At 38.6% G+C, this 14,721-nt stretch overlaps 1 protein-coding gene across 1 annotated transcript in view; it reads right to left on the bottom strand.

Annotated features, from left to right (window-relative positions):
* Positions 1-7,861: 7,861 nt before the first annotated feature.
* The window catches only part of NREP (neuronal regeneration related protein), a 138,152-nt gene continuing 131,292 nt past the window's right edge, over positions 7,862-14,721 (bottom strand). The window contains exons 2-3 of the mRNA XM_086480082.1: positions 11,940-12,017; positions 7,862-7,987 (exon numbers count right to left, since the gene is read on the bottom strand). Of these exons, the coding sequence (XP_086336208.1) occupies positions 7,862-7,987; positions 11,940-12,017 (204 nt within the window). The remainder of the gene's footprint in view (positions 7,988-11,939; positions 12,018-14,721) is intronic.

The raw sequence follows: 14,721 nt of genomic DNA, 5'->3' as shown, positions 1-14,721 counted from the left end.
TTGTCTTTGCCTCTCAAGCACATTAGAGCACTGCAAAGCCCATTAAAGCAGTTGGGGAAAAATGACTTTTCAGAGAACCTGTGTTATGACTCCTTTCCCTAGGCTGTAATCCCTAAGTCAGTCCAAAATTATTCCCTGTTCAAAATTGCCAAATAGATGATGAAGTGTGGTTTAGACTTACAGGTCCCAGAGTGTCCCAGCAGACGCTGAGCTGTGGTTCATGTCATTCCTCCACACCAGAGCGGTGCAGTCTCTGATGAGGGAACATCGCAGCACAATCACCTTTATAATAAAGGAAACCCATTAATGATCAGAGTGGCAGCCTCACTTAAAATGCATGAAGAGCTTTAATGTATAGTCAGTAGCAGCCAGGCACCCCAGAAAGGAGAGAAAATTTGTAGTTCAACTTTCAGCAGCCCAAGCCGGGGGAGAAGGGAAGGGGTGGCATGTGAGGCCTGACAGAAGCTCTCCTGCACTGAACGCCTTTGTGCCTTTCTGCTCAAAGCCTGCATGTCTGTAAAACACTGTCAGTGACACCATCTGGACTGTGAGAGCTGAACTACACAATTTCAATCACTCAGCTGAAATTTTTGCTTCACAAGTGCATCAAAAGATTTGGGTCAACCCCATGAACCTGTTTTTGATCTTGTTTACCCAGCCTAGTAACTCCAGTGGAGTAGCTCAGGATTTACAGTTGTGTGAGATCAGACGATGCCTTACTGTTTCAACATTCCCTGGTGTTTTGGCATGTAATTTAGGCACATGGTGTTCTTGGATTCTCCTTCTACCTAATTTCTTGGAAAATAGGAAACTATTAATCACAGAAAAGAATTTGATTAAGGTGCCCCTTTTCTATCACAAGGAGTCATTCCCTACCTTGCAGATCTTTGCCCATCTTGCTTTCAGGGACTGGAGGTAACCCCACTCCCCTCATTTCCCTTCAGAAAGCTTCTCCCCGGCCTCAGGATGTTATGTGCTATGTTATCATGGATTATCAAATACACCTGGGGGATGTGGGTGCATTATTATTTGACTCACACAGCTGCTAGACATGGGCTCCTGTCACTAAAACTTGCTTGTTTGTGACCCTTTGGGCAGAGGGAACTGGAGAAGTGGAGAGGTGTAACATTGGGCTTTGGCAAGATGGGAGGTGGGGTGCACAGCTGTGAATGCCTTTGCCAGTGCCCAGCTCCTCCCTTCTGACTTTAGATGTTCAGATCCTTCAGTAAAAGGACAAACAGCAAATGAAATTTGGGGAAGATTGCCCTGGTTTTTTTGCCTGCTGTCATGTGTGATCTGGCAATGCTGTGAGCTTTAACAGTTACAGCAAATTGCAAGTCTGCTAGCTCAGGGCTCCCCACTGAAAAGAACTTCCTCAAATTGCTCAGATTGCTGTATTTCAGAGTGAAAAGCATGAAATACATCTTTTCTCACTTTGTTGATCAAAGTGCACTTTTAAATAGTAGCACTTCTGCACTTTACATAACTGTTTCCTGCCATGGTTAGCTTTCCAGAATCCAACAGAAATGTTTCCTGCTGCTACAGTTAACTTACTGTTAACTTACTGCTGTTTATTTACAAACACAATGTTCAGGGATCCTTTTTATACCCGCCTCCCTTTTCTTTTTTTGGAGGGTGTTTTTGCCCCATGCAGCCCTGTCCTCATGCAACCTCCCTGTGAACAGCACTGCCAGCTGAGGTGGGCTACCAAGGAAACACAGAGAATTTTTTAGGCTTGAAAGGGCAAATGGACTGCCCTTTGTTAGAGGCTACAGGTGGTTTTGAATGGCTTACTGAAGTCTGCGCCGGAAACTTTGCAGCTCCCAGTGGACTTCACCAGACAGGGCTCCACAATTGTGCTAGTGACTCACAGGCAGAAACTCACCTCTGAGCAAACGGTAGTGAGGAAAAAGTGACCAAGGTGAAATGACTCACAGGGAAATGAAACCTCCAGAGACAAGGCTGCTTTGACAGTCTGCTAATGCACTTAACTCTAGCAGCTGTCAGTACAGTCAGCATTGTGACCGATTGTGTAACTGGTGGGAAAGTAAATCTAGATATAACTATAAACCTGTGGCAATCTATTCCTAAACTTATCTGCCTCTAGGACTTGCTGTCCAGTAGTTTTGTTGTAGGAAGTTGGATGGTCGATTGTATATCTTGAGTGGATGGGTACAGAGAATTTTACTAGGACCTTAAAACACACTGAAATTTCCAGCTAAGAAATGCAGATTTTGGGAAGATGAGGTGTTAAAAGGAGAAATCATACCACAAAGAGATTTTTGCTTTCTTATATTTGTTAATGGGAATCTGTCGAGATGAACTGAAAAGTTGAGACTGCAAATAGCCACCTGAGAATACCTGAAAAAATGCACGAGAAACCTGCTCAGCACTTTCTTCTCGAGGATGTATCTTAGAAGAAAGAAGTCCCTACTTCTGTGACTTCTTGCAACTTTTGAGATCTGTTCTAAGTTACATAAAGTGAATTTCTCAATAATACAATTATCTCTCTGGACAGATTCATGGGTTTAACTTTGGACACGTGCAATATGAAGTTGAAACAGTGCTGTGCAAACAGGATACTCTTTCTTTGTATAAAACATCAGCTGTTGTGTCACATCTCTTCCTTTGGAATCAGCAGCTGGAAAATATTAGATGAGTCACAAGGAGTTGAGAGCTTTGAAAAGCAGCACGCACCAAATGACATACAGGGTGAAGTCTTTAAACCCACAACTTAAAACACCAATTTGGAGCCTTTAGAGAAGGAATAGAGTCAAGCTGCTCTGAAATGTTACAAATTGATAAATGGAACAAAACTAACACCCTCAGGCAATATCACAAAGGGCAGGTTAGAAATGAATGCACCAAGAGCATGAGCATCTTTCTGACTTTTTTTTTTTTTTTTTAAGCAGCACTGGTTTTGCAGTTACACTGATTCCTGAGATAATTTACACCAGCTTACACAGCACTTAGAGCTCTGGCCATACCCTGACAGACAGATGGTAGCTCAGAGCTCTGGATGCAGTTACAAAATGGTTCAGATGAATAGGTGTAGGCAGATGCAGTTGTCAGTATGCTAGTAGGTTACCTGAGGATTTTGGGTTATGTTTACATAGCAATTAAACTATAAACACAGGATGTATTTTGTTCTTCATTCTGCAGCATAGGGAGGCTGTATTTGAGTATCCAAATATTGGACTCTTTCTTCAGGAGAATGCAAACTACAGTGTGACTGCTCTGTTTTACCATGTTCCCTCACTTAGCCTGGTACTAGAGACACGAGGTCTAACTGTGGTGGCCATTGTGTGAATGTTGCTAGGCGTGTCAATGGGCAGAGGCAATGCCAGGGTCTTGAGGCCCAGTTTGGGCTAAGCAGGCACAGCTGAGGCATCAATGTGTGCTCCTGCTCCCCACACAGCTGGCCAAGAGTCTCATCTCCTGCTACATCTTTTTCCAGTAGGGCTACCAACCTATCTCCTCTCCTGCATCTCCCCACTCACAAAATGCAGGGAGAAAACCCATCAATGACTGTCTCTAAAGTCAAGTTTTCTTCCTGAATGTTTTCAACAGAGCATTTCAGAGCTCTGCGTCTGAGAAGATAATACATCTGTCGCAAATTGGAGGGTAACACTCATATTTTGTCTTTGCAAACCTTCAGTCTCTTCAGCTGTCTCTCAGACAGGCACAACTTCTGAATTTTGTTTCCCCTTAATTACTTGCTTTATTCTCTCTGTATTTGATTTTTTTTTTTTTTTCCTGGACTTTCTCTCAACTAGAGTATAAGTTACTTATGTTTTCATGGCTGTAGCAGCAAAGTTCCTGTATTTCTGTCTTTTACTTCACCAGAACTCAAATGAATCTTAGAAAACAGGGATGTGAGGGACCACAAGAAGGGGTCTTGTGCCTTAGCACATAGATAGTCCCCTTGGACTCAGTCTGCAGCATGAATAAAAGGTGAGTGGGGAATGCAAGTCTTGTGTGGATGGTTTTGGAAATGCATGGGGCCACACTGTTTTTGCCAAGGAAGTTTTTAGGAAACCATAAAAAGTCAGAAATTTCTGATTCTAGTCCATCATTATTTCATGATAGGATCATGTAGCTTTCAGTTACAAGTAAGACAAATAATAACAGATATTTGCCAGCATGTTCTGAAAGATCTCAGAAGATGAACATTGACAGCCTCTCCCTTGGCACCTTACTCGAGCACATGACTATCCTTTCACCTTTGAAACTACTTTCCAAATTTCTAGGTATTACCTCAACCTCTTTTACAACACTGAAGACTACCTATCTCGCTCTGTCCCCACAAAGAGCAGTTTGTTATCTTCACTTTGGACTAAAGCAACTTGTTTCTTTCAGTCACTCCCCAACAGCCACATTGTCTGCCATCATTCACGCCATGCTTGCTGCATTCCCCTGGACTCTTGCCACTGTGCACCCAGCTTCTCTGAGCTGGGGTGCCCAAGTAGGATGTCTTATTCCAGCTGTAGCCTTGCCAGTGCTGAGTAGTGCTGAACTATTACCTCAGTTGGCTTGCTGGTTATACTCCAGGTTATTCTAGTATCATGTTTGCGCTTTTTTTTTTTCCACAAGAACGTGATGCTGTTGAGATGGATCTTGGCCCATTTTCATTCTATTTAAGTTTGCTTTTTGAGTTTGAACTTCTTATCTGGAGTATGGATTTTTTTTTTTTCCTTTTGTAATATGGTAGTGTAGTTTTAATAGTGGAAATTTAATTGGAGTCTATTTAATTGGAGTCTGGCATTAAAGTAATCCTGATTTAAAACTGTTACTGTTCTGTTCCATAGGTTTTATATGCACACAGACAGAATTTAGCTAACTTCCACTGAATAAACTTATTAATATGAATCAGTTTTTTTAACCCACCTCCTCAGGATGTTGTTGGCAGCATAAAATCCAAGATGCAAGGGTATGAAATCATCTTTGACAAGCTTCAGTCTCTAGAATGTTAGCATATTAGAAGTTGGTTTATGCAGTAAGGAGTCCTTTGTGTTTGTTATTAACAAAAAGACTTGTTACTTGTGGTATTCAAGAATGACTTTTCAGTTTTTGTATTTTGATCAAAGACCCTCATCCACAGATCCTTATGTCTTTATGAAAATGTGGCATGTTGCTGTGAAGATAAAAAAACAGTGCTGAAGGTCCAGCAACCATTATTTCAGCAGCTGCAAATTCCAAAGAAGTGTGCAACCCTTTTAAATATTTCAGCTTTAAAAGCTTTTCTTATGTAGTGAATTTAAATATTACTAACAATAGCATTGGGCTTTAAAGACCTTTTAATCATCTCTCATATCTCTTTTAGAAATGGTTCACTTACTTTCCAAAGCCAGTAGACCACAGGCTAGAAAAGTAAGATCAATTAATCATTGCTTTATTTCTATTAACTGTTTCTTATACTTTACATATGTATATAGAAGCGTTTATATATATACATAATGTCTATATGTATATACATACACTACAGATAGATAAGATAAAACCACTTTCTAACTAGAGTTAGCTCTAACCCAAATACAGTGCTGTTTGTTGTGTTTCCTACAGTGAGATTGGTGGCCATTTGGATCAGGTGTTGTGTGTGCATGGTCAGTTTTCTGTGATACAACTGAAACTGTCAAACAAAACCCAGTCCCCATGTAAATTCACTCAGTGAGACAGACAGTCAGAGCATATGGAATTGCACTTTTTTGGTCCCATGACTGGAAACCTTCAGGGACAGACCTACATCTGGTATTAACTGGTAGATCACTACTTGTGTTTTTGAAAAAATGCTGCTCTATCTGTTTTCCACAATAAAACAAGACTAAAATATGTTCTGAATCTTAGAAATGTGGATATTACTTTTCCCCCCAATGAAAGTATTTTTAAAGAGACGATTGTATTATTATTCTTTTAAACTATATTACACACAATAGGAAAATGACCCTTTAATTCAGTTTATCAGAGGTGGAAAATGAAATATATTTTATTTGCCATGCACAGCCCCACAGTCTCCTCCTGGGATTACTAAAAATGGCATCAAATGTCATGTCTGACCCAGCCATTCAGCAGTCTTGAAAGTGAAGTACATGACTACCATTTCCAGCAGCTATCATTTCCCTGTTGCATGTCTGGCATTTAGGTTATCTTAACAGCTATTGTTTAGCAGGCAATGAAAGGAATCACCTTTACTTCACCAGATATTCCAAAAAAATCCCTTAGAAGTCATGTAAAGAGGTGCAAACAAAGAGAAAAGGAACCGTCCCCTTACTGTAATAAGGAAACAGCAACATCACAGCTACCCTTAGAGCTTGCATATTTATTGAACAAATCCTACTAAAATAGCTAAAATACATTGGGTACTTGTGCATTATTAAAGATCACATTGTTACAAAAGCCTGCGTTTTCAGCAGTACACAACTGCAACTATACATAAATGCCACAACTGCTGAATATTACTTTTGCTCTATATACAGCACAGTAGACGTATCTAATCTATCGGAAAATAAAATGTACAAGAAAAGGGATACAGAAGGTGGGGAAAGGAAAGAAATCTAGGAAGTGCAGTGCATGCATTGGTATTTAACAGTCAGAAGCTAAAACAGTTCAGAACAAGGCCTGCCCTGTAAAAGGAAGAGCTAAAAGACAGAGTTATATAAAAAATTAAGGTGGGCTTTCAGACTGTGTCTAACACAACAACACTCCATGAGTAGATGATACTGTTTAGTTTTGTGTTTTGTGTTGTTTTGTATTGAGAGTAGTCTGGGAGCAAGAACAAAAATGTAAAGTCCACATGTTTACAGTACCATGGAAACGTACTCTTTCCCCTTTAGGACTTCTCCTCCCAGAAATTTGCTGTGTTTTTCTTAATATATATCCCCTATGTTATGGATTTGAAGAGGACATTAAAACTTGTCCCTTCTTTAAAAAAAAGACTTTTTTAAAAAAAAAAGACAAAAATCAAAAGGGATTTTGAGAGGTTGGTGGAAAATTATTGCTCATCTTTCTCCATTAGGTGGATAGGAGTCAGAAAGGAGATTTTACGTAAATTACAGTTTTGTGATTGCTCCCACTATAACTGCATGGTTTGTGAGTGGACCCTGATAGGGAACCAGTTCCTCACTTGTACACTATAAGTAGTTACTTGCCTACAGCACTGAATAAGAAAGCCACACTGAAGACACAAGTAAACAAGTCAGTCCAGTCTAAAGAACAACATTCAGAAAAACAAAGTACCAACACCTTCTCAGAACATGGAAATAAAAAATAACTCCATCAGAGCTACCTTGCCAAGGAGCATATTTAAAGTCCAAAATAGCACCATTCATCAGTGTCTCAAATCCCGTGGCAGCATCACGATCACTTACCACAAGGAAACCATGAGTTTCATACTACTTCTATACATCAAAAGAGTACATGGATAAAATATAGAGATATACAGACAATCGATGAAAATAAACTACTAGGCTTGTTACATCTAAATGAAAAAAGGGGGACTCTCAGCCTCTGCAAAAAGCAGTTCAGGATGGTGGAAATGGAGAGAGCAGTTTACCAGTTGCATGTGAGCAGTGGAGTTTGAGTAGTGGAAGACATTGCTGTGGTAGAACCAGGCCTGAGGGCCCACCTGTAATGTTTGTAAACATGGATTCACAGTGTGAAATTCTGAGAGCTTTCGCTTGAGTCAGAATGTTAAAAACTATTTTTTATGGTACACATTTGTCCACTGTTATTCTCTAAAGCAAGGCTCAGAGTCCCATAGTTTCTTCTTACACTTGATGATTTACACAGAAACAATTCCCAATATATGACACCATGACCTCATCAAACCCATACACCATATGTAATACAAATGGAGAAATTACAACTAAAAAGAGTAGAAGTAATTGATTTTGGTGAAATGGTGTCCATAGCCATTTACTGGAATCAGGCATGCCCCTTCCACCTCACTTTTCTTCTTGCGATTTACTTCCTTCGAGATGGGGAGACTTCCCTGCAGAGGGGGGAAAAACAATATTAGCTGTGCTTCAGTGAAGTCTGTTCGGTGGGGTCCTCCCTCTCCTGTCCTAAGTTTTCGTAGTTCCCTAGCTTTAGTTCAGAGGTAAACATCTACTAAACATGGCTGAATCACCTATAAATACTAATGCCCCAGAGAGCAAAGGATTGTTTTAAAACCAGGCAAGCCTTGCAGCATCTGGGGAATACTCTTCACTTGGGGATGAATGAGCGTGCCCTAGCAGCCAAAATGCAAAAGAGTTGAGCCAACAACTGTCCTCCACTGCTGAACTGGGGAATTTGGACACTTGTTGCAGCTGGGGAGACCCCAGCCATCCCAGCAAAGTTACACGGGAAGAAGCTGTGGAGTGACAACCCTTTCTGTGGCTCACCATCTGCTGTACATCCTTACACTATTCCTCAATTATTTTTCTCACTCCTGCCAAACCAAGACATTTCTGTGCCCTTCATGATAGCTGGGACAGGTCTAAAACTGCACCTGCAGATACTGTGTGTGCAGTAGTTATGGCTGAAAACGAGCAATTACCTGTTTTGCACATGTGAAATACAGACAGAATCTCAGTGCAATGAGTGCAAAACTCTTGGCCACAAATTGACAGATGGCACCAAGCCCCTTTAAAAATGTAACTCATTACCAACTTGGGTAACCAAAAACGTAATGTTAATGGTAGTATCTACCAATAAATTAATTTGTTTTCTGGCTTCTTTTAAACCCCAAGCTCCATTTTACAGCTCTACTTGGCCTCTGACATAAAAGTGCATCTTAGTTATGAAGGGTCATCTTATTACTAAGAGAACCTTTTACAGCTTAGATCTCTCATTTTTTAAAGACCTTACAGCTTAAGCAGCTAGCATACACTAATAAGTGACTTTCCTATAGTACTTCACTGAAAAGAGCACTCTAAAGACACTGTAGTGTGTTACTTGTCTCTGGACAAGTAAGGAAATGGTGTGCAGTACCAGCCAGCTGCCTCAGATAGATTTTCATTAACTATACTTAACCATTCACTGGCTGATGCCTATGCCTATTCAGCAAAGCATTTAAATATATGGTTCATTTTAAACCTCAGAAGGAAGCTTAAAGGCTAAACACATGCTTAAAGTACTTTGCTGATGGTATGTCACTATGGGATCTTAAACAAAAAGAATTTGTTTAGCTAGTAATATATTGTAAGTTATGGAAAAAATCTGGTTTTTGTGTTTAAGAGATCAGAATTGTAAAGGTGTTTCATTGCTTTTATTGCTTAGGACATGTTGTATAAGCAGAATGCTTGTATTTTGTTTAAGAAATTGAAGTTATCTTCTCCAAGTTTAATTTTTCTGATGTGAGAGTTGTGGATTTCTGAATTAACAGTTAAACACATACTAATTTCACAACTACCAAGAAAGTGCAGTTTTCCTCTCCTGGCTCTTCAAAGCCATAATTTTCACTGGAATGTCCATATTTGCCACATATACTTGTGCTGGGAATGAAGCCATTCCATCACTCTCCCAGTCTTCATCACAGTTTACAGGATAAATTCTGCTTTCAGGTAGATGAACTCCCCCCAAGATTCTGCACAGCCAGGAGCAGTTTTCAGGCTGAACACAGAATAAAATCCTTTCCTAGGGACAACTGGTGCCCTCTCCCTTTGGGGCATCAAGAAACAGAGAAACAGGGAAGACTTTCATCAGTACATATGCAGAAGGGCTCTGCAAGCCAGGGGAAGGAGTAGAAACATACCTTGCCTTTGCTAAAGTCAAACTGGGGATTTTGCAAGAAACAATTTCAGAATGAAACTTTTAAATTCTAATGACTGCACAAACATGTTTCCTCACAGGACTCTAGAAAATTCCATCCTCATGATAATATTTTTGCTTTTCTGTTGACTAAATTTGATACTTGTGTATCATTACAGGATATGAGGAGAAAACTAGAAACTTACACATGCAAACAGGCACACCACACAGACCAAAGGTCTGGGCAAATTTCCAAAAGCATTGTGTTGGGCAGTTCCTTTTCAGCTGTGAAAACAATCTCAGCCCTGAAATTCTGCCATACAATCATAAGATAAAAAGTCCCATATGACCCTTCTAGGTCTGGAAACAAATTGTCTGGAAATAAATGTATCTTTTTTATTTGTTGGTTGCATGAAAACAAAAAAAGCACTTTTATTTGAAATAAGAGTTTCAAAAAAATCTATTAATTTTACTTTATTCTTTCAGTAGTTCAAGCTATTTAGGATTGTGTACACAAAACTAATGTGCTGAAGGACTGAGCACTTTCTGTAGGCTTCTTCAGCAATCTACCCTGATTAATTTTACAGGACAGATGAAAAAAGTTAGATTCCAAAGACACCCAGTTTCTGTTAAGACTGATACTCTGATGGAAGCTGGATTGTGTGCAGCTAATATTCAAGTTGCTTTTGAAGATCAATTGTGAAATAAAATTTGGAGCTAGTTCTAAAAGGCATATGCCAAGTATCTTTCAAGAATTACATAAAGGCTATAAAAAAACACATTGTATTTAAAAAGCAGGAATTCAATCACTTTAAGGAAAAAAAAGTATATTTTTTTCATGAGTTGAGAAGCAATTATCCCTTTTGATAAAATTTTAAAGTTATGGACAGCATAAAAACATGTCTATTCACAAATCCAATATGAAGCAGCATTGTTACTAACTGTCCTGCACACAGTTCACAGCTTCATTCCTGTGTTTCAGAAGCAACTTTGTTTAATGATGAATGACAACTTACTAAAAGCTACTAACTTAAAATTTCCAAGAAAAATCATCTGGTTAACACATAGCTGATTCATAAAATTAGCAAATTAATTTAATATAAGTATGACCATAGATAGCACATTCATCATAATCTGGCATTGCTGTCAGCCTACTCAGATGAACTTTTGAAACACTGAATGTTAACAAGTAGTATGTTAAACTTTGAATGTTAAGCAGTACTGCCATATATGTTAATTTAAAGACTGGCATGCTGGCACATGAGTCTGGCAAATAGCAGACTGCAAATAGCCGAGCTATAAATTTTACAAGTTCCTTTTTTAAAGAAAAAGTGTGGAAAATATAGTGTTATCCAGATGGAATAACAGAGTTTTGTTAACAGAGAGCTGGAGTCTAGATAATAATTGAAACTTAATCAAAACGCTTTTCCATGTGCTCTCTCCTTTACTTACCTGCAATTTTTTTTTGCCAGATTTTGATTCAGTAATGAAAGGGAACATGAAAATAAAACATGTATATTCTGTGATTCTGGGTAACTGTTAGATTTTGCTACTCAAATTTCATATTCAATTTCACATTTATGAAACCAGCACTGGTAACAAAAAAAAAAAATCTTATGAATCTTGTCTGACAAGCCACATCTTCTGCATTTATGTTGGGGTACTTCTTGTCAAACTCAGATGAAAACTGCCATGCTTTATATGCTTGTGACTCAAGCCAGGTAAAGCACAAGTAGAAAACCTAACAAAAGAAAAACAACAACACCTCCTTCCTCCTCCTGCATTATCATTGACTTTTTCATCTGCATTGCTAAGAGAGAACTGCCAAAATCAAGCACTGAAAACTCAGATGTCAAGCTTGTAAAATCAAGAGACAGGCTTAAGAAATACAAGCCCTTGAAAATTAGTATGTTTTCCTTCTGGTATGTAGCCAGCAAGTGTCCATGTTTTCCGCAAGCCTGAAGGCTAAAAGCATAATTTTAAAATTAAAGCTGAACTCCTCAGTTAACTGCTTGGCTCAAGGAGCCAAGGCTTTAAGAAAAACAGAATACCATGAGACTCGTGATGAAATCATGAGAGCTGGCTACTCTCTTGAAGCAGTCATAAAATAAAATGCATTGAACTTTCAATTTTTATTTATTTTTTTTTCAGAAAACTTTCATCTTAGTAAACTGTTTATTAGATGAAAGAAATTACATAAATAACATTACCTTTGGAAATCCCCCATCCCCTCGGCTGGTTGGAAAGATTTTCTTGCTTACCCAAATCGTTAACCTTGGTTGATAAACCTGTAGTGACATAAATATATACAATTTCTTACTAACAAAGAGAGATTCATTAAATGCAATCAAATGGTGTTCATGTGACAGACCGCATTACTAAAATGAAAACGTCAGCTGAGCTTGGGCCAGAGACCTCGCTGCATTTTATCCTCAGTACATATTTTTGAGTACCCATGACAACATGATCTGTCCCTAGAGTATTTCAACTATATTGTTTACATCTAGCTGCATTCAACAGGCTTTTAAAAAAGACCATAAGATGGATTTTTTAAATATGTCTTTAAGAAATTCTGTATAAGAGGATGTCAGTACTAATAAACTTTCTGAGGATACTGTGACACTGCATGCCCATTCTCTTCTGTCAGAAGTCACTGGTGAAAGACTATTTAATGAAGTTGATTAACTTTGCTGACGACTGCAGGAGACAAGGGCAACACACCTCTGATAATCCTTTCAGAACGAACTGTGAACAAGAACTTACTACTTTCTAAGATCATTGTAACAGATATAATTCTGTGTTAGCACCCTCTATTTTAGACATTAAAGGAATTCCAACACATTATAAAAGACATACGATAAAATAGCTGGCAGCGGGATTTAATGGCTAAAATATTGGCCTATGACCTCTATAGGAAAATTTTCTTATGGAAAATGGGTAAGATCCAAAGCTGGCCACTGACTAAAGTGGAAAGCGAGAGTGAATAAATGCCAGGCTAATACACCTGAGTTACAGTGAATCTGAGCTGGAAAGCTCCTGTGCTTCAGTTCTTCAACTGCAGGATGAAGATCAGAGCATTTCTTCATCTTGTTCTCATTAAACATTGGCCAGGTACAAGTTGTATATGACGCTGAAGATCTTAAATTTATTTTCCTGCTGGGTCTGCCCCCTGGGCCTTTGGTGTTTATTGAACTCTTTCTTCATAATGCCCATGTGTCAAACTGTCAATGTTTTGAGCTGAACATTATAAATTATACCATTCAAATTTGTTTGGACTTTGGGAATCAAAACTTGCCCTGTCACTTAAAATTTGTCGTGGACCAGCTTTACTCACCTGCTTCCTATTGTATTTATTTTGAAACCTGAGGAATGTTTTCATTTCTGTGGAGTTGCATGTTGACTATTAGTCACAACTGGACTAGATGTAGCTTGGAGACATTATCAGAAGATTACTTGAATCATCTTTCCAAGAGAAAATCCTGAACTATACTATAAAGTAGGAAACAGAAGAGGGAAATTTAAAACTAAGACCCTAAGGCAGTAGCTGCTCTGATACATTCTCCCATGATTTTCCACAGTACAAACCACAGTGCTTTCTACTGATTAAAGCATCAGATTTTATTTCATATTTCAGACTACTATATGATTACAGACAAGCCAGTTAAGCTCTCTGGGTATGGCTGACATAGAATAACTAATACAGAGCACAGGGCACTGTGAATTCATCAGTTAATGTTCACATTTAATATTTGAGACACTTGAATGAAAGACACCAAGAAACCCCTTGGCTCTCCTGTTGCTATTTATAATCACTGATTACCCATCCTGCAGCTACGCCTTGATTTTACTTGTAGTCTTATTTTTTGTATGAAAACTCATGGTGGGAAACAATGATAGCAGTTCAGCTCTAGCACAGGACATGCATGCTCAAACCAGCAAAGTAAATAAAAATGTGTATTTTCCTGAAAGAGGAAGGAATAAACACCAGAATACAGTATTACTCATTATGATGAATATGAACTTCTTAATTTTCCATGGAGTCTGAGATGTATTCAGGTTAGCCTATAGGCCTTGTCATCACTATTAATAATCTAATAGGAATAAAATAAGCACCTGCAGTTATATGACAAAGAAAGGATCCTCAACTTAATTCATAAGAACTTAGAGGGACTGCAGTTTGAGGGTGGATTTTGGAAATGGGGAAGGAGAAAGGTGTAAATTTTAAGACATACTCACACACAACTATGCTCCAGGTCTAAAACAAAAACAAGAACAAAACCAAAATCCAAACCCCACCACCAAAAAACCTTACACAATCCCCCAACTTTCACAGCAATTTTCAGTAATGTTCTATTTTCTTAATATCTCTTTGAAAACAATTACTGTGACCAATATTGGTAGATAATAATCACATGGACCTACTCCACATGCAGTAACTGTTCTGCAAAGTCCTGAACGGGCAGCTAAAGGACTTTAAGCACCTGTCTTGTGAGAAATGCTGAAAGGCTGGGGAATCATCGTTTGGATCCTGGCTAAGTGGAGGAAGATTCTGGAATGGAAAAAAGATGCCAGTGTAGAAAAGTCCACTCAGGAATTACTACAATCCACCAGGAGAAAAAAAAAAAAAAGAAAAAAAAAAGACATCTTGCTGTGCTACATGTTTTATACAATGCAAAAACTACTTAGAAATTCAAATATACTCATAACTAGGGTGTTAGAAAAACACAGCAAGAACCTTTAGTCAATTACAGCGGCTCAAAACCAACTGGTATTAATGTTGCAAGATGAGCTATAGAGAGAGAAAAAGTGCAAAGCAATGCTCCATTGCAGAGTAGGATGTAAGGCTTACAATATTCCAGCTGTTAGCATGAAGCAAACACTTCTAAATAAATGCTTCCATTGATACACACCATACTTTCGTTTCTTAGTCCTTCCTGTGTCACTATCACGTGAGTACAGGCTTGGCTTAAATAACCAAAGTATCAGGATTCA

This window comes from Leptosomus discolor, chromosome Z (assembly GCF_034619465.1).
Source record: "Leptosomus discolor isolate bLepDis1 chromosome Z, bLepDis1.hap2, whole genome shotgun sequence".
In the NCBI taxonomy this organism is placed as follows: domain Eukaryota; kingdom Metazoa; phylum Chordata; class Aves; order Leptosomiformes; family Leptosomidae; genus Leptosomus; species Leptosomus discolor.
Note: the sequence above shows the minus strand (reverse complement) of the source record. Positions and strands in the feature narration are given on the sequence as shown.